The 20,282-nt window shown below is 34.5% G+C and overlaps 1 protein-coding gene across 1 annotated transcript in view; it reads right to left on the bottom strand.

Moving 5' to 3' along the window:
• Positions 1 to 1,513: 1,513 nt before the first annotated feature.
• The window catches only part of KCNH8 (potassium voltage-gated channel subfamily H member 8), a 185,284-nt gene continuing 166,515 nt past the window's right edge, over positions 1,514 to 20,282 (bottom strand). Inside the window, exons 12-16 of the mRNA XM_035556484.1 lie at positions 18,666 to 18,704; positions 17,124 to 17,479; positions 13,697 to 13,803; positions 12,495 to 12,571; positions 1,514 to 2,224 (exon numbers count right to left, since the gene is read on the bottom strand). Coding sequence (XP_035412377.1) covers positions 1,514 to 2,224; positions 12,495 to 12,571; positions 13,697 to 13,803; positions 17,124 to 17,479; positions 18,666 to 18,704 — 1,290 coding nt within the window. The remainder of the gene's footprint in view (positions 2,225 to 12,494; positions 12,572 to 13,696; positions 13,804 to 17,123; positions 17,480 to 18,665; positions 18,705 to 20,282) is intronic.

Raw genomic sequence — 20,282 nt, 5'->3', positions numbered from 1 at the left:
GCTTAAAAGATTACAATCACCAGTTTCCATTAATTATTAAATGCAATTTAGTTTACTTCTTTATTTTAAAACATTTGTTATGAGTTGCGAACATGATTTTTAGAAAGCGTGCTGAAGAACATGCAAATACGATGCATACTGTTCATCTTTAAATATGTAAATCAAAATCCCAATGAAAAGCAGTTGCTCTGTTTACACTGTAACAGTGTAGGTTTCTAATACATTAAATACATAATAATAATAATTAAAAAACTTCAAATTTTCTTTGGGCATTAAATCATGTTCTGGACTAAATAATTTACCAAACCTGTTGTTGTTGTTGTTGTTGTTGTTTGTTTGTTTTTGTCTAAAGGTCAAAACTAGTTTCTTAAGTATATAAATAAAAATCATCAAATAATTATTTCAACCTTTTTTCTTTTACCTCTGACTAAACCATTCCTATTTTTCTCCTTTAATATTCCTCTTGCAATTTACTCAATAGTTTTCATCCCTCTTAGTTTTCTTCTCCAAATATAAAATCCCCAAACAGGGCTGCATAATAAAACATTGACTTAGTCTTAATACTTAATACTGCAATAATAAGACAATCTGAGGATACTGAATGTTATCGGTATAACATGTCACAGTTAAACTATTGATGGATGACTTAGCATAGGACACAACATTCCAGATGTTTTATTTTTTTTAAATAAAATAATACCTTAATTTATTTGTATTCCACCAGCATGAATACATTCATTACAAATTGCATGCACATAAAAGAGAATCAATTTGTAAACTACATAATTTTAACAATAAATAGTATTTTTGATCTAATACATGATGGTAGTGCATTTCTTGTTAAAACTGCAAGCTTTTACCAAAATGAAAACAAACTCTTACTCTCATTATAAATATTTTAAATAATTTGTAAGTACGTATTTCATACCAAGTATATAAAAATAGTATTTTTTGATAAATTAAGAGGTTTAATTTACATGACAAATAACGTGCAACAACTAACCATTCTCTACCAGCTCTGTTTGGTTGATTGTCTAGATGACATGCAGCGATAATTGTCCCTTTGCCTTCACAGAACTGACAAACAGACCAGCAGGACCCACGATCACCTGAAGCAAACGGTGCCATGGATATTGTTTGGGAACAACAGTCAGACGCTCAGTGAAAACCTTTGCTTCGATGAATAAATGCTGCCCATGACAGTTCTTTTGTCCTAGACTTCCAGCTGCTCTGACCCTCAGGGTCTTTGGACTATCACAACAGTCTGTCAAACAGACCAGAAAGCTATATCTGTATACAAAATGCTTTTCATCATGCTTCTAGAATCTAGAATATTCTTCCTATAGTATGAACCAGCAATACCTTTTCTTACTTTCTATAAAACTGAATTTTCACCTTTGTAAGTATCCTTGATCACCAGAGAAAAGGTCAAACAAAGCAGTCATGCGATACTCTCTACATTTAAAACTGGCAGCTGCAGAACATGTTTTGAGTACCACTTTAGTCTTTCTTGTTATACATCTATGGCTTGGTTATCTTTATCTTTAATATCCCTTGTGCTTGTCACAATGTCTAACGCAAAATCTGAGGTCTGTGCAGAAACTACTCCAGCTGTTCGTTCAAGGTCCCATGATCCTGGCAAATTCTCCAGGCTTAATGAGCTGATTGCTCCTTGGCTAAAGCTACCTTCCTCAGACCTGCTGGGCAGCACGAGGTGTAATGATGTCTCTGATGAAGAGCATACTGAAGAAGAAAGAGTTGCTGAAATAGACTGAAGAGGGGTCAAGGTAGTGTCTGAATGGGGAGAGGTGCATCTTAAAAATTGCGAGTTATCTTTCTGAATTACCTGATACTGGGAGGGTGAATTGTGAAGGCCCGGTGTATAGTAAAATTCACTGTCCGTAGAATTTTGAAGGTTGGGTTCAGTTCTTTGGGGGCTGCTGCCTACAGAGGATAGGTCTGTATTCCAAATGTCACATAACGTGTTACTGTGGCAGGGTTGTGCTTTGGTGCAAGTAATGTTCCCGGCTTGCATGTGTGTGCAAGGTTGACGTGGAGTCCAAGCCATTCGAGCCTGCAGGCTTTCCAGAGTCGGACTCCGAGATATGCCATGCATTGTGCAGAACCCTGGTGGCTTCTGGGATGTGAGCAGGTTCTCAAGAAGGTACATCACATTCTTCATATCCTTACTTAACTGTGAGACTTCTTGAGTTAAGGTTGTCACCTGTTACATCAGGGGAAAATAACTCAATATTAAATTATGCAATATACATTTTACAATCACGCCTGAAATACATTTTATCTTATTTTCCTTCTAACATCATCAGGTTTGATGTGTAGTATAGTATCTTTATTTTAAGGAGATAAACTCTAATACACATATACACCCTAATTTAATAGTCAATCCATCTGCCTTTCCACAGCTACGTGCTACACTATCTGCAGCATACTGAAATAGTTAAACAACTCAAAAACATATACAGGAATATTATAGGCTGAATTCACCAGATTTTAAATGTCAGTCTGTCTATAAATAATGGCTTCAAGTTAGACCCAAGATGATTTCCAGTGGCAATGATATTTGCTTCTTGATGAATCTTTAAATATTTTAATGCATCAACCTTTTAGAGACGGTAATTTTACACTGACAAATGATATAAATATTAGGTTTTCTGAAAAGTCATTTACAAATATTTGTGAAATATGCTGCCATCTTCATAGTAAAATAAGAGACCCATACCTGAATTTGCCAGAGATAAGTAGTAGTTACATGAAAGTCTGGTGGACAAGTATTAAAAATAAACAAACAAACTAAAGTATTTGGTGATTTTCATACTGACTTTAAAACTGAAACTGGAATTTTTAAAAGCAAGTTGTTACCGCTAAATATTTAAACAGTAAAAAAGTCTATGAAACAGCTTGCTTCAATATAGCTATGTTTCTGCTTGAAAAATAGAGCATATAAAACAGAGGGAGAGAGAGAGATCTGCAGCATACATTACTTCGTTGTGTGCGTGCGGAAGAAAGAATTGTATTTTCTATTAATTTTTTTTCCCTAATGCTGAAACAACTGTTAGCACACAACTTATTACATGAATTACATGAAGGCTTTAATCTCCCCAAAACCGCTATTTTGAGCTGGGATCAAGTTCACATGTTTTGAATTTATGTTATAAAGTAAACAGAGATCTGAACTCTACTGGGGACATTCTTTAAGACAATATAAGGACATTTTAGGACAATATAAGGGCATTTTGGGACATGAAAAGCTTAACTGATCACTTCAAATGTGTTTGTATTTTCAAATTTCCTTCGTAAGGAAAAAAAATGTAAGAAGTCAAAATCAGCTAATTAATTTTATTAAAGAGAAGGAGGCCTATTGAGAGACAGAAATGAACTTTGTTTCCATGATAGATAATTATTTTAGGTGAAACCACTTTTTTACTGTTAAACTAGAATTTCTTATAGTGATGCTAGTGAAAATAAGATGTTGAAAACAAAGCATGACTGCACATTTATCTTCAGAAAGCTAAACCACTTGTGAAAATTCAAAAAAGTCTAATTCAGCTGGCCTTTCTTTGCCCTGAAGAGAAGACAGTACCAATTAGGTGTCCTACACAAATTAGTTTTCATGTAATCATAAATAAAATTTTCATTTTCCCGAGAACACGTTTCAAAAAAAAATTTTACTGAAAAGACATTTTAGGCAGGGCATGGCTGCATTATGATCTTCCACTGGTATTTACTGCAAACACAAGAATTATAAAGAAAACCTAATTTAGAAGGAAAGTAGGAATCTCTCATACAGCTTCTATACATCCATTCATTTCTCTGAGCTTAGAATTCAAACCCATTATATTGTTTAACAGCTGTTTATTGTTACAGGTGCACTGCCCCTGGAGTAAAGATGCTTAGGGGTAGCAGGTTTTTATGTGTCATGTTACAGAATCCCTCTGCCTCTCTACATCTCTCTTTCTCTCTGTCTCATTACTTAATCATTAAGTTATATAGTAGGTAGAAAATAACCATGAAATCTCCTTCTGCCAGATGAGATTAGGCTTTGAATGCTTGCAAGTTCATTTCAACTTCAGTTCATGTGAGGGATTATAATATGCTAGGAAAGTAATTTGTGAACAAGATTCCTGTGGAGCCAGAGAAGATTCTTGGTACTGTCAGACTGGAAGGAGACATGTTCTGAGATTTCTGCAGTACTGAACATAGGAAGACTGCTATTCATCTTCCCCAAATTATGAATGCTGTATGAAAATATCTTTAACTTTAAAATATCTTGTTTGGTTTAGTCTTTTTTTTTTTCTTTTTCTTTTTTTTTCTATTCCATTTCTGATTACAGAAAGACTTTAAAAAAATTTAGTTATCCTTGAACGTTTCTTTTCCCAGTTCATTGAGACAATACACAAAAAAATCTGTTTCAGTACTTGTAGCATTTATGAATTTGTGTTAGTTATAACTTGTTCTAGTGCTCAGATACTATTTTTGATATATCAAAATAGCTCTTAGAGTGATGTCTTCTTATAAACTTGCTCTTGCACAGTTGTATGTGCTTACCTTATGAACTGGCTTTTGATGTATTCTTTAATAATTTCCAGTAGTACAACAATGTAATGCCCAAAGGTTCTATACCAAACTTCATTAGAAATTGACCACCGTTTAGTACAGTCTATTTAAACAAATAGTGCTAGGCACATAGACAAAGCAAGTACGTCATATTCTGTATCGTTTAAAACATTTTCTGTATTTTAAAAACTGTTAATCTTACTGGATTAAACTTCCAATAATCATAGAATGGCTTGCTTTGGAAGGTAACCATTACATCAGTTATGTTAACAATTTCACAGTGCTTCAGGAAATGAAAAAGAACAGGGATTAAAAGCAAAAGAAATTTTAAGTCTATGAAACAAAAATCTGAGACAATACAGATTCCTCCTGAACAAAAGGCTAATTCCTTGTGTGCTGGTAAGGCTATTTTTTCAGGCATTTAGTTATTATTGCTAGGCAATAGAGCTAGCTCTACAAACGGTTCCCCCTGTGCTAGGCATAGAGCTTTAAATTAATCTGTGAGATCCCCAATATACTTGAAATGCTGCCTTAAGAGTTTCTAGGACTTGAAAAAGATACTGAAATGTTTCCTGATATAGAAACTGTGATTTTTATAGCTTGAGCTTAAATTATCAACAGGGGCTTCTCAGGCTGGTCAAAAGCGATTCACTGGTATCTTTTTAGCAGACTTTGTTATGAAGAAACTGTATCTTTCAAAACATATTTTAAAAGAACAGTCTCTTTTGTTTTGTCTTTCTTTCTTTCTTTCTTCTCTCTCTCTCTTCCTCCCCTGTCCTTCTCCTCTCCCATTCTTCTCCTACTCCTCCACCTCCTCCTCCTTCTTCTCTTCCTTCTCCTTCTTTCTCCTTCTTTCATATGAACTTTAATAACAATGTTTTCTGATGTTTTAACCAATGTAAGTTTTAGTAGTTGTATTTTGCATTTCCAAATTACTTTGACAGTTTCAGTAGAAAGAGTAATTTCCTTTACTACCAGTATTAAACAGTTGTGTACTTTGATTGGATACTTTGTTCCATGTAGTTAAGTAGGACTCAAGGTGACTGTATTTAAGCCTTTCCATAAGTGATGAAAAGTTCTATATAATGTAAGATGATGATTATTTTTACTTAGTTTAAATAATATTTGTTAAATGGATTTCTTTGTTTTCATTCTATATACCATCATGTAATTTTTTGATTTAAAAAAAAGTTTGGTTTACATTTTCTACCAAAATTCCTCTCTCTCATCAATGTTCCTGGAGTGGTCTGGAATAAGCTTTCATTTTCCGATTAGAAGCCTAGTAGAATACATTGCTATTTTTAATTTCTGTGGTTTATTCATCTTTGCAATTCAAACTTCACCCAGATGTCTTCCTGCCATGACTCTTTCTGAACACTCAATTCAAAGACGTGAAGAAGAAAACTTGCTTCTTGAGAAATCAAAGTTGCATTTTGGCAATGCGGAAAAGCTGGCTGCTTGCACTGTCGATGCAGCTTTGCTATTCTGTTTAGTATTTCATTGATTCTTTTATTCTAGTGCTTCATAAAGTTGATGAGACATTCAGTCAGAATGAGTTGCCTTTGAGGCCCAAATTAACTGGCTGGTGATAGCCTGTTTTCCAGTAAGTGCATTGTTGAATGAGTGAGATGAGAATGGAACTGAGGCAGAATTTTCACTGATCATCCATCAGCTTCTAAGTCACCATAATAGCAACGGTGACAGACATTTCTGACCTAATGGCACTTTAGGAATTAAGTTAGTTGCAGAAGAAAAACAATGCAATGCATCTAGTCTTAGTTCAGATTAAATATATGGGAATTGTGCGATGATATGAAGAGTCAGTTTCAGTGAAATAAATCTGGAAGCTTTTGAAATTTGCCTTATCATGTAGAAGTACAAAAAATTTGCTGGTTTCTCTGCCTACTTGCTAGACAGGTCTCTTGTAGTTCTGGGGTAACCAGTCTGTCTGAGTAAATTGGGACACTAAGACTGTTGATATTAGTATTAAATAACTTGAGGACAAAACAGGAAAGTATAAAAGACTTGATAATTTAAGCTTATTCAAGTCAACAGCACTCCTATAAAATTCAGTCTAGAAAAGGGGTCCCAGACTGCACTTTGAATAATTCATGGCTCTTTGTTGTTGGATGTGGATGGCATAGAATCAGTACTGTGTCGTCATGATGGGTGCACAAAGAAAACTAGCTTTGGAAATTACTGCTTCAAGAACTTCAGAAACTATCAAGAGCAAATTCTGTTCAACTAGTTACTTTGAAAGCAAATGGAGGATCACGGAAATCCCATTTGACTGAGAGAAGAGAAGCAGTTAATGTCTACTTTTGAAAGAACAACTGAGATGTTACATATGTTATCAGGAAAACATGCTAAGCAATTTCTATAAGCCAAAAGAGGACAACCATACATTTCTCAAGAATAGCACATAGTGAAACAGGTAAAATGATCTAATTCTCTCTAATTGTAATGTAATATATACCTCATCAGAAGATTACTCAGAAGTTATATTGAAGAATGTAATCATGACATTCTGCTAGACCAGCTAAGAAGATACGACCAGCATACAATCACTGTAAGTTAGATTCATGCATGACCAGAATGGTTTATGATCAATAAACATATTGTTGTCCTTTTAGGACATTTCAAGATAGTCTTTTTAGCTGTCTATCCCAACCTGTTTTTATTTTATATTTATTTTTAATGGCTAAATGGAGTGCACATTCACTGTTAAATATTAGTAATGTGAAATTCAACAGAAGTAAATGTTAAACATCACAGCTGAAAAGAAAATGTCAGAACCGTGAGTATAAATATTCTGCCCATGCAGAATATTACAGAAAAGGGTCTGTGGAGTTTCATTGAATCACACGCTGCATGCTTTAATCATGCTCCCAGAATATATCATCAGCTTTTTTTTATTATTATTATTCAACACAGGCCAGGGGGCTATCTTTATTGGGAACTACTTAGGCTGGTGCAGTTTAGGATCACACACTTTGTAAGAGCCTTAAAAAATCTAACCAAAGACAATTCAAATGAAAATTCTACTAATAAGGAATCTTAGAAAATGTGACGAGCAAAGAAAGTCTGAAGGACTTTCCATTGTTCCATGTTTCCATTTGGCTGGAACAATATGTTTCCAGTGTAAATTGGTTTTAGACAGAGAACAGCAGTCAGCTTTTTCTTATATCTTCTGGAAAATGATAATCTCATATGTCAACAGAGGTTTATATTTAGATGTTAGGAAAATAGATCTTTTTGATACAGGAAGGTTTTGAAATGCCTATTAGAGTTAACAGTGTAATGGTTATCTCCTATCATAGTAGTAATATTTTTGTTATTGTTGTTCAGATCAGCTTCTGGCCCCCAGTTAATTTTTATACCTCTTTGCTTTCACTGTTGATGTCTCAGGTGCATTTCCAGTAAGGAAAAATGCAAAAGAGATACTACAACATATAAACCTTATGCCCTATAGATACTTTATGGATACCTTATGTCCTGCTTTTTTTTTTTTTAATAAAAAATAAAAAAAAAATACTCCTCTCCCCCAAGCTTTAAAGAATCAGCCATTTTTGTTACCATCATTTGTCTACAGCTTTTAAGCTAAAACTAAAAGAAAAAAAGAAAGAGTACTTTACACTCGTCAAAGCAAGAGGTATAGAAAACAGCAATGTAGTAGTTCTTAAGAAATATGAATATCTATGATTAAAGGAAAAAATACCTGAACAAATATCAACAGACCAAAAAGCATGTTTAATATGTGTTTGTGATTTAGAAAGCTTTTAGTTCTTAACACAAATAATTCTAGGCTTTATATATTGTCTTTTGTGATAAATGGACATAGTTAAAATAAAAAATGGGTAGATTGATCATAATTAGTTTTCATCATCAGTAAATGTCATTAGTTCACTTTTTGCCACATCTGTCTTTATTGAAGGATGTTTTGCAAATGTATATGCTTTTTTTTCCTGCCCTTCCAGAGAAGAAAACGAGTTTGATTTTTAGAAACTGGATGCAACATACATTTTATAATATTCTATTTATAAAATTTCTCTAGGTGATCTGGAAAATAATCATTTAGTCAGGATTGTCCCTTTTGTTAGATGAAAGTGAAATATACATATGAATACATTTTCACTGATCTGAATAAGTGTCAAACACTTAGCATATTTTAAGCACTTGCAACTAAAAAAACTAAAATTAAAAATAGCTGAATTTCCACTAAGTATTCCAAAATGCAGCTACATAGAAGGCAATTTTCTAGTATAAAACCTGACCCAATTTATATTTCCTTGTGTTTATTTGTTTTTCAGTTGAATGGGAGTAATGTGAATACTCTGCTCATTATACCGATATAGTACTGTAATTGTGGAATCTACTGATGTAGTAAAATTTGAAATCAGTCCCCAAATGCCTCCTTTAAGCAAGGGGTCAACCTAGCCTCATTCTTTGTATGTCTTGTTTATACATACAAATCCAGGTTTCTGAATAATGTTGGACATCTGACAGCATCTCTACATGGCCAAATGCAAAGCCATGTTTGCGTGCTCTGTACTCTGGGCTGACTGGGCAAGCTGTGGTCTGTTGGCCTGCTAACCACAGTGGTGTAGATCTGCTTCTGACCATAATACTTAGCGCTGCTTTAACTAATGCAGCTGTAAGAGACTGAACAAGAGATGAGTTGGATAGGAAGAACAGGGGACGTGACATCTGAGTTTGTCTGTATGAATTGTGCTAGCTGTATCTTGTATGTCCAAGTATGAAAAAATGTCTTTGTATATTTGAATAGAGAACATGCACATGTGTCCACAGCAAGTCATGAGAGAAAAAATAAGACTAAAATTTGGGTATTTTCTTATTTTTAGCTTCTCTGTGTTTCAAATAATTCAGATTTGTATTTCCTTCCTTCCTTCCTTCCTTCCTCCCTCCCTCCCTCCCTCCCTTCCTCCCTTCCTTCTTCCCTTCCTTCCTTCCTTTCTTTCTTTTCTTTCTTTTCTTTTTCTTTCTTTTTAATATTAATTTAAAGATTTAAAGTGGAAATATTTCCATGCTCCTTCCATACAGTTGCACTCAAATGATAGAGAACTAAATGTGTAGTAGGACACAGATAATGAGATAGTGGTCCACAGGTGCCCCAGTCTAGATTTATGGCCAACTGTAAATCTGAAAATATTTAATTTTCCTATTTTTACTCCTGGGTTCTTTAGTTTAATTCCATGTTTAAATATGATTGTATCAGGGAAATGGCGAGTGTTTAGATACACATAGACTTTGCAGAGAAATGCATTGGAAAGACCAGGTTGGGTGTACACATCTCCACAAAGGAAGGATGCATGCTTGTCCAGCAGAAGACTTATTCCTAAACTCTCAATCTGCATAATCTGGAGTAGGTTTTTGAATCGAGCTTTCTCCAAGTAAGAAAGTGTACCATTCTGTTGTGTGTTCAGTCACAGAATTTTGAAACTGTTGCTTAAACAACTGAATTTCTACAGGAGCAAGAATCTGAACCTAAACTCTCTCACCTGCCACATATTGAACTATGATTGAAGTTGTGTCTTTTTTATTCAATGTTTATTTAGACTAAGTGGAACAGTTTCCACAGGCAAGTAGGAGTTTTCTATTAGGGAATTTGTAATAGGGAAGTCTAGTAGTCCTATTCCAGTTCACTTTACAGTGCTGAACCAGATAGAAAGTCCTTTTTATCAGCTTAGTTCTCAATCAGGCTCAAAATGAGAAGTGAGGTTAGGTTAGGGAGTGAAGAAGCTATGTAAATGGCTAGGCAGCTAATCTGTGGAGCTACAGAATAGGAATTTGGAGCATGTGGAAGTCTCTCTCTCAACACCGAGCAGCTGATTTTGGTGCCTGTCCTTCTTCAAGGAAATTTGTATGTGTTGGTCCTAAAGATAATATGTAACAAACTCCGAGAAGTGAAATCAAGTCTCAGTCTTCTGTTAGCCCCATTCTTAGGTAAAAGAATTTTCTCTTGCATTATGTAGTGAATATTATACACCTAAAATGTTGCCATGGTTCCAATGGATGTGGAGCTGGGTTTGCCTTCTTTTATAGATTTGTTTGTGGGGCAGCTCTGCTAACAAGAGACTGTCTTGAAAGTCTGAATGGGAAGATACATTTTTTGTTCTCCCAACAAACAGCTGAAATGTTTTTAAGCTAGCTAGTGAACTGTTTTAATACAATTGCCCTTCATGAAAGCAGGAATTTTTGCATTTGTTGATTGACTTCTGATTTCCACTGGAAAATGTATTAATGACAATGTTTGCTGCTGTTGGCTACTTGTGACCTGCTTTTTCAATATTTTCCTTTTTAGAAGGAGTCTGTGTATTTTACAAAGAAGCTCAATTTCAAACTCTGCCTGTATTTTGACTACTGCAAAGAGTCTGCTGCTACATTGGTCATATTCTTCCATTAATGATCACCACCAACTGATGGAAAAAAAAAAAAGAAGCATAGGGTCTACAGGTGCTGTTCAATACTTTCTGTTGAAACAACAACAACACAACACAAAAAAAAAAAAAAAGAACAACTAGTATATTCCAGCAAAGCTACTTGTGGGCTTATTTGGGTAAGGGTCAAGTCACTCAGTACTGTCAGTTCAGGTGCACTCTATGTGGGGCATGTTTGAGTACATGAATATATATCCATGTAGAATACGCAATTAAGCAGTCTTCTAGTGATGCAGTTTTTCAATGTATATTTTGATCTATGGGATGACTTGGAGGATAACTGTCTGTCTCTATGGGATTTGCCCCCAGGATGTTACCTGTGACATCTAAATCCATACCAGTTTAGAATCACTCCTTATGCTCTTTAAGTTCTTTGATCAAGCTTTGTAAAAAATCTGCAGTGAATAGGGCATGGCGCTTTGTTCTGAACTCAACAGTTTGACGTACAACCAAGTTGATGTATGCATCGTAACTAACTAGCTGTGCCTGTACTCTTAGCTCAGTACATGTAAATTATCTTACCAAGTTAACTTGACCCAGGATAAAAGATGTTTACAAGCCCAATACTTCATATATGGAAATAAAGAATAATTAGATTAAGCCTACACAAGACGGAAAGGAAAATAAAATAAAATTTGATATTTCTGGTAACAAAAAAGATTAGGAAAAAGAAACAAAGCTGTATGGTTTGACTTTAAAAAGTATATATTTAAATGTTTCCTCTAGTGGGCTCTTAAGAAATTGTCTCTAATATCTTTATATATTGAAAGACAGAGTATATTGTGAACAGATTTTAGTCTTGCAATACAACTGTGCAGTTAAAGTCTGAAGCTTTTGTCTTGTTAACTGAAGTATTGCAGTGGCTGGAAATAAAGAGTTTAGACAGAGAACATCTCTTTAGTGTCAGATTTATAGTAGATTATGTTTGAAACTCTTTGGAGGGATGAATAGAAAGCACAACTGAGCAATACTGGCCCTATATTCCTCCTACAGGTCCATTCTTGAGCATGAATGGAAGTACTTCTGTCTATTTCTATCTAGATTCAGGTAAAGTGATTTGAAAATGACTGGATTTCATTTCTTTCAAGGAAATTCTCCAAAAGCATAGCGTTACTCCCCAAAAAGAAAAGCTGGAATAAGGTGCTTGAGGAAAGACTGAGAGGAAAGAGAGAAACAAAAGCACATGTAGAAGAGAAGAAATCCCAAGAAAATTCAAAATCTAGCTATACTAAACCTCACTTTGATTTTAGCTCCAGCATGTGACACAAACCTTTATAGATCTTTAATTTGGAAAATTAACCACTGGAAGAGCTAAAATTTAGCTGCCCTAAATTTAGGAACCCCATCCAATTTTTCAAACTCCTATATTGCACATTTATCATATTCCCACATTTGCTTAGTTTTCTTCAGCATTTCTTGAATTATTGTTAATAAGCTCCAACTTCCACAGAAGCCCATTACCTCATTATTAAGCCTGCTGATCTGTTGTTTGGTCTCTTCTACTTTGATAACAAGCACTGCAGCACCAATTTCAGCCTCTGAAAAATAATTTAAATGCATGTAAAATGAGAGAAGTATAGTAACTTCTTTTAGTAACTTCTTACAGTAACTTCTCACCATTGGTGACTATAGTCACCAATGGTAATCTTGTACTTGTATATTGCTTTAAATTAAAACCCAGTTTGCACTCGGATCAAATGAAAATAAAATCTTGTATTTAATGTTCACTTTATAATGTGTAAGAAAAGTGTGAATTAGGAAAGTGATCTCTTCAATCTGAAAGGACTGAAATTGACAACCCTGGTGCCAATGGTATGACATGTTAATAGTCTAGAGATTATAGATAGAAGTAAGCTACTATTGGTTTTTTGTTTGGCTTCAAGAGGGACAAAAAATGTCCTTGTGGCCTCCATGCAAAAAGCGTATAACTACATGAAGAGTGTTTACTCAAGTACGTGAAGAACATTTACTTACAGAAGGAAAATGTTGGAAACAATCTGAGCAGCACTAGTTTTGTCACTTCAGCATTAGTCCACTGGTGTCCCCACAGTTCCTCTTTTTTTTTTTTTTTTTTTTTTCTTGCTGACCTGTTGCATTCCTTGTGATGCTATATTATCAAACTTTTCAGAGTGTAAGTCATATAAGGCTGCCTAAAACCCTTTGCTATTCAAGGTTTCACTATGCCTACTTCTGAAACACTAAGTACTTCCACACTCCTTTGCCTCTGTAAGTATCCTTTTAACAAAAATTTAGACAAGTTTGCATATTGCATTTTTTGATGTTTTTAAAAAATTGTTATTAAAATGTTTTGTTATCAGATTTTGTCCATGTGTTTAGTACCTTCCATGTCCAAAAATTTCAGAGCATGAGGCTCCTGGCTGATCCTACGATAGTAAAAATATAATTCATGAAAACATATTACTTCTTGCAAGCTGTTTTATGGTGACTGTTAGTAGGAAAACAACTGTCCTTAGGGACCCTGTTGTATTTTTCCACATTGTTCAGTGTGGTACTGAAATAGTACTGAAAGTACAGGTACATGTTAGATCAATTTATGCTGCTTGTAAGGACTTTTCCTTCTGATAATCAAAGAAACAAAGGGGTACAAAAAGCAGTTATGAAAACTCTTTTCTCTGAAGAGTGATTTCCCAAGCAACATTCACCTCCAATTGTTGGAGATACCCTGGAGTCCTGCCCGAGCTGATCACAGCTGAAGTCAAAGGTTTGGCTCTCCTCATTGTGGTTTCCATCTTCAATCCCATCAACAATTCTTTAAGAAAAAACAGAGTTAAGGGAACAGCTTCCTAAACCGTTTCATAGACATCACATTCATAGATATATTGTGAAAATTACTCATAAAAGGCACATCTTAAAGCAATAGTGAAATTTACATGATATTAAACTTAGAGAAATCTAAAAAATATTGCTTTACACTTACAACATCTTGTGAGTCACTATAGATTACCTTTTCTATTAGAAGAAGGAATGTGAGGTCAAATATTACTAATTGAAATTTCAAAATAGTTGTGACTTTTGCAGTATATATAACAGGTCCTAACAAAGCTTTTATTGAATATAGTTCAATTTCCATATATACAGTAATCCGTAATCTTCTTCAACACAGACTAAAGATGATTCTCTATGCTCTCATCAAGTCTAAATCTCCTAGCATGTAACACACTCTTATATTAGGCTTAATTAGACAGAGCCTAAGCCTGAACAATATTTATGACATCTCTGTAAAACACAGCCGAAGGTATGATAAATACAAATCAAATACATCACAGATTCAATACATCACAGATGAAAGACCTATGTAAATTGAATAGTTCTGTATACATACTATACATATATTCTAATATATATATTTTTATATATATATATATCCTTGTCCTTCTGTTTCTTCACATGGGCTTAGGGCTTTGTGTCATGCTTTAGTGTTCATGATGCCAGCTGAATTTTATTAAATTGCACTCTAATCTTAATCAGCCTCTGGGAAAAGATGAGGCTCAAATGTGGTGCCTTGGCTATTCTGGACTATACTGTTACCTGCAGCTGAAAACCTGAATGATTACTTTGGAATTTGCTATAAAACCTATTTAATGTCATCTGGCCTCACTGCTTCAAAGAGTAAACTTTAAACACTAATATACCTTTTGTAGAGATTTCTAATTATATCAAATGCTAACATTTCAACTGCCTTCAAAGCACACGGGAAAAACTAAACAGGCGTGACTTGGAATTTGTAGCTGCTGTATTCTTTAAAGTGTTTAATGATACAGACTTAAAGGAAAATATATTAGCAAAAATAGCTAGTTCTGGAGTGCTTCAAGACAGGCCTCAGTAAAAATGTAGTGAGAAAGATGCTTATTCATAAACAAGCAACTGGAATGTGGAGTAACAATCTAGTGAATAGAAAACACATGGGCTCAAAACTCTCTCCCCTTTGAGAATTAGCTATTACAGTCCTGAATTTTCTCCTGAAGACAGATATCTCAACTCCTAGAAACCAAAAAGTCAGAAAAGACTAATATGTGACCTCTTCTATCTAGTTGGTCAGGGCCAGAGTACTGTTGTCAATATGGATTTGAGGAGATTCAAATGCATAAATTCTTCCTTCCAGGCATTCTAGGCTTTCTTCCTTTTGATGCTCTACTTCAGATGCAGAATGCAAAAAGGGGTTGGGAAGATTAAGACTGTATCCTGGAAGTTATGATGCTGACTTCTATTTCTTCTGTCCAGGACTATTTCAACGTTTTAACCAGTCTCTGTATGTTTTGTCTACTGCCTTCATTATACCGTCAAAGAAACAAACCTGAAGTGACTGAGAAATTCTTGTTGGCTTGCTCTAGGGAACATGCATAGAAAAAGTTTAAGACAAAGTACATTTTCTTTTGAAAAAGTGAGGTTACTAACCTCCCCACTACATTGACTGGACATTTCAGATCAAAACAGTATCTTACACCCTTACACCACTGTACAACAACAAATAAAAGTGAGGATCTTAATTAAAAGATCTTATTTTCTCTTTCATATTTGCTAAAAAATATTTGAAGCTCTCTTTAAAGTGCTTTTAACCAGTCAGTTTCAATGTTCTAATAATATAAACAAATTTGGGGAAATAATATGAAAGTCTTTTAGCTGAAAAAGTCTGCAAACCACATACATCATGGGACAATTTTCTAGCCTATTAGGATTATTCTGGAGTTATAAATTGTAAATTGAAATAATAAATAATAACACATGTAACAACACTTGTTTCACATTTGCTCTTACAGCCTTGAGTGCCAATGTCTGGATGCATATGTTCAGAACAACAAGGAGCAAAATTGCAGTTCAGCAGAAAATAATAAAGGTGTCTTTCCCCAAAATTACCATTTGTTATGCAAATAACTGTCTGTGATAGCTGACCTGAACCAGACTCACATGAGAGCCAAAGAAGAAATGAGAAAATATCTGTTATGCATTTCAGTTTTGCTCCTGTAGAAGCTATTTTTTCATATATTATTTTTCCTTGTATTGGCAAATACAGGGAAATCAGTTTGTATACTTCTCCTATTTGAAATGTTATTATATTCATCAAATATATGATGAGGGGAAAAGATTGTTATATACTCTTAAATGTATAACTTTTTTTATTGCATCTGTATGGACAGGTGTCTTAAAAATAAATAAATATTGGTCAAGCTATGGTTCTTTCATGTCTACAAAGGAAAGTTGGTGAAAATACCATTCTGCCTGTCATGAATAAAGGAAGTTCTTGAACATGTGAAATACTTAAACTTATAGAAACCGAAACTTGAACTGAATAATCACCTCCTGTTTTTCCTCATATGTCGGAAAAGTGATTTTGATTTTGGTAATGAAAAGAGCCTAAAACTCTTGATTTTTAACAATTAATGATTATATTGCAAGAATTCAGAACTAAGAAAAAATAAATCACCTTACAAATAACATATAAGTATTTTTTTTAAATTATACGCTTAATACCACAAAAAGCATTATATGACTTTATGTCAGAATTCATGGCAAATCAGATTTTCTCAAATCCATGTTTAATTTGCACATAACTTGTATTGTCAGGTTTTCTTTACCTACTGTAAAAAACTCTAAATATTTTCTAAAATTGCTAGGCAATAGTTTCCCATTATAGTTCTCTACTCCAGTAATTTTTGTATTTGCACAGCTGTGCCGCCTTATCATCAACTTGCTTGCTAAATTACTATATCTCTGATGGACTGAGTATGCTTCACAGTGTTACTGTGGGAATAAAGATTATTATAAATGGACAAAATGATACTATAAAACCAGACTATTCAAATAGTCATTTTTATAATTGCTCAGTACTTTCCATTTTTGCTCACAGAAATTCTTTATCTTGCAAAGAAGTCCTAAAGTGTTCAATAGTTTCTACAATGAGAGGACTATTCCTTCTCTGTGGGATGAACAGAATATGGACATACTGAAAAAGTATTAACATATTGAATATCAAAGGGGTTTTTTTTTGACTTTTTTTTTAATTGTTACAGTCATTATATTTCTAATAGAAGTTATGTGATATGGAAGAAAATAACCATTCCTAACTATTACCTTGGACTCAGGTCTGGTGGGCCACCAGCATTCAGTGCTGAAAGGTGTAACTTAAGGTTTTTCTCCTTCCTTTTGGAATAGTAATGGAGCTCAGTTTCATGTTTGGTTCTTGAGGGGTTTGAACTGCAAGCACGAATGGGTGAATGGAAGGGCACTGTTCCTGAGGCCAACTGCTTCAAGTTCCTCCCCAGGTGGTTTTTATTGCTTCCAGCCTTCTTCTGTTGAGAGCAAGTTGTGCTTCTTGTATGGATTGGTGAAAGGGTGATGCTCTCTTCTTCTCCTTCATCATCATCTTCTTCATCTTCTACAATCGAAGGGAGTCTTTTCTTTATATTTCCGTTTCCCTTGAGCTCCGTCTAAATAAGCAGATAAAAGTACTAAGGTCAAATTCAGAATCTGATGTTGCAGGAATGCTTCTCTCTTCAACTATGGCGATATGTATGTACGTGAAAAAGATAAATGCATTAGCAAGGCTCTCTAGTGCCATAGACAGTGAACTCAATGCAGTATGTCTTAGTACCAAGAAAGATCACATGACTAGGTCTTACAAGCCATGTGGCACATATATACTTGAGTAGATTAATCTTGCTTTACTGAGGTGTACTTTCTTCTGAATGTTACTGTCAGACTCCTGGTGTACCAAGGGAAAGAACTGAGGCTGATAATTCCATTCCACATTTTTGTATGGAGCCATTTGGAATGTGTAAATAGCATTTATAACAGTTCAGTTGAAGCCCAGATATCCTCTGCATCCTTAGTCATTATGACTGAAACATCTGCTGGGACAGTAGGCAAATTTCTCAGTTTATACAAAATCACATTAATGCATGAGTAGTGTGACAACGTCAGCTTCAGAACTGAGTCAACAAAAAGCATAGCTACCTTTATAAAAAAAATAAAATAAAAAATTGCTCTGTGGATGCTTGGTGTTGGACCCAAGACAATTAAAAAATGCAGGCTTGGGGAATTTATCTAAATGTTCTAAGCTCCTATCAGTATCTACCTAAATATTTTACAGCAAAGGTTTAATTTGCTGTGTAATACTCACTTCCATCGAGTGAAAGTTTTTCTTTTAGTATCCATTGGTAAATAGTGAATTAAACACTTTCAGTCTGAGAGGTATGAAAAGGTACAAATTTAAAACATCAAAAGACTTGTCTATATTAAAATATAATAACAGCTTTTTTTGTCAACCATAATAGTCATCTGAAGGCTGATATAAAGATCAAATTACACAGGACCTGGCTGTCATGTAGCCTATACTCTACAGAGAATGAGTATTATCCATATTCAAGACTTTGGCTTGCGGAACAATGTATTTAAAATGTGCATGCTATAGTATGATATCCTAGCTCAGCACCTGGAAGAAAAGATCATAATCAATCATAAAATGGACAGTGGCACAACTATCTGCAGGATGCTATTTAAAGACTCATTCTGAAACCAATGAAGTCACTCGGAGTTTTTCCAACTTTGATCTGGCCGTAACTGTGTGCATGTTTCTAAGTCAAGCTTTGCAGATTTAAAATGTGAGCAACATACCTGAGATAGCGTAGACTTGTTTGATAATTTTGATATTACCTGAAACAAACCAAAACACGTAACAAATATATGTATCTGCAAAGTATTGGCTTCCAAGAGCATACAAACATCTTAACCAAAATATTTATGTTGATACAAGAAAACAATCTCATGGTAAAAGATGTATTGAAATAAACCTAACAATGAACAAATGACACTTCTCAGAAAAAGATATTGTCAGAAAATAGGTTTTATTTATATATATATGTGTGTGTGTGTGTGTGTGTGTGTGTATAAATATTACCTGCCAGAAATAACATTTTTCTTTAATAAAAAGTTGGGTTAAAGCTCCAAACCTGTGAATGAATATGGGTAGGTAAGCATATGCCTGGTAAGGTTCAGTGCTACTCTGATGGAATCCCATGCAGGAACAGTGCTCTACTTTGCCCCTACGTTTTTGTAGTTTTAGCTCCTATGCCAGCCTAGTGCATCCATCTAGATGATCAAAGTGTCACATAAGAACCTACTACTCTACTAGGATCTAGAATCTCTACTTTGGATATTTTTCAGTCAGTAATGGGACTGAAGCAAGAAGTACCAATATAATCCCAGGGGATATACATGCTTAACAGCTGTTCAAAGCCATGCAATTTTATCTTATTGGATACGAAGAAGAATGAAACCAACCAAATAAATAAATAAATAAATATTCATGCAATTTTAATTAACTACTACCCATAATCTCTGCAGGAACTGCCTAATACTGTGGGATACAAATGTCCTGTTGTTTATTTAGATGTCCACAACTCGATCATAGGCAAGTCACTAAGACTGCATATGATATTTATAGGCATATTGTAGTTCACCAAGCAGAATTTTTAGAATAGATTTTCAGCTTTCATAAGCCTTGTATGTTGATATAAAAAAATGTTTAACACTCATCAATTTTAAATTGAGAGCATAGGTTTGTTTTTCTCCAAAGAAGTCGAAGAGGCTAAGCTTTTCTTGAAGACATTGGGGCTTCCCAAATACACAGGTGTCAGGTACAGTTTTTGAAAAAAAATCTCTGCAATTGCTCATAAAAGTGAAGGCGTTTGTAATGGTATAGCATATGACTACATATTTAATTTTGCATAAGCAGAAATCCTACTCCTCAACTGCCAAGTCAGTAGCAGGTGTATCAATAAATTTAGCAATAACACTCTAATAACTGCCAAACAGAAAAACTGCAATAACTAGGCTATGTAAATAAAATAACTGCTGTGCTCTTCCTGAGTTAGAAAAAGTGCTACTTGATATTAGCTGAGAAGCAGACCTCAGATACTGCCATCTCCCAACCTGCACTGTAATCTATACCAATTGAAGAAAGATCGTTTCCTTCAAGATTCATGAGAACAGTAAACTGGAAGGGTATTAATATATTAAAGTTAAAAAAATATATATAAAAAAATCAGACTTAGGAAGTACTAATGGCCCACTTTGCACATATGTTCACATGGATTAATTTACAATTCTGCCCAGAACTTTGGGGCCTTGGTTTGTTTGGCATCTAGGCACAGGTGCAGTATGAATGTTAAATAGCAGCCTTAATTAAAACTCCAAGCCAATCCCAAATATTAGCAGCTTAACAAAAAAGAT

This window comes from Cygnus atratus, chromosome 2, assembly GCF_013377495.2.
Source record: "Cygnus atratus isolate AKBS03 ecotype Queensland, Australia chromosome 2, CAtr_DNAZoo_HiC_assembly, whole genome shotgun sequence".
NCBI classification, from domain to species: domain Eukaryota; kingdom Metazoa; phylum Chordata; class Aves; order Anseriformes; family Anatidae; genus Cygnus; species Cygnus atratus.
Note: the sequence above shows the minus strand (reverse complement) of the source record. Positions and strands in the feature narration are given on the sequence as shown.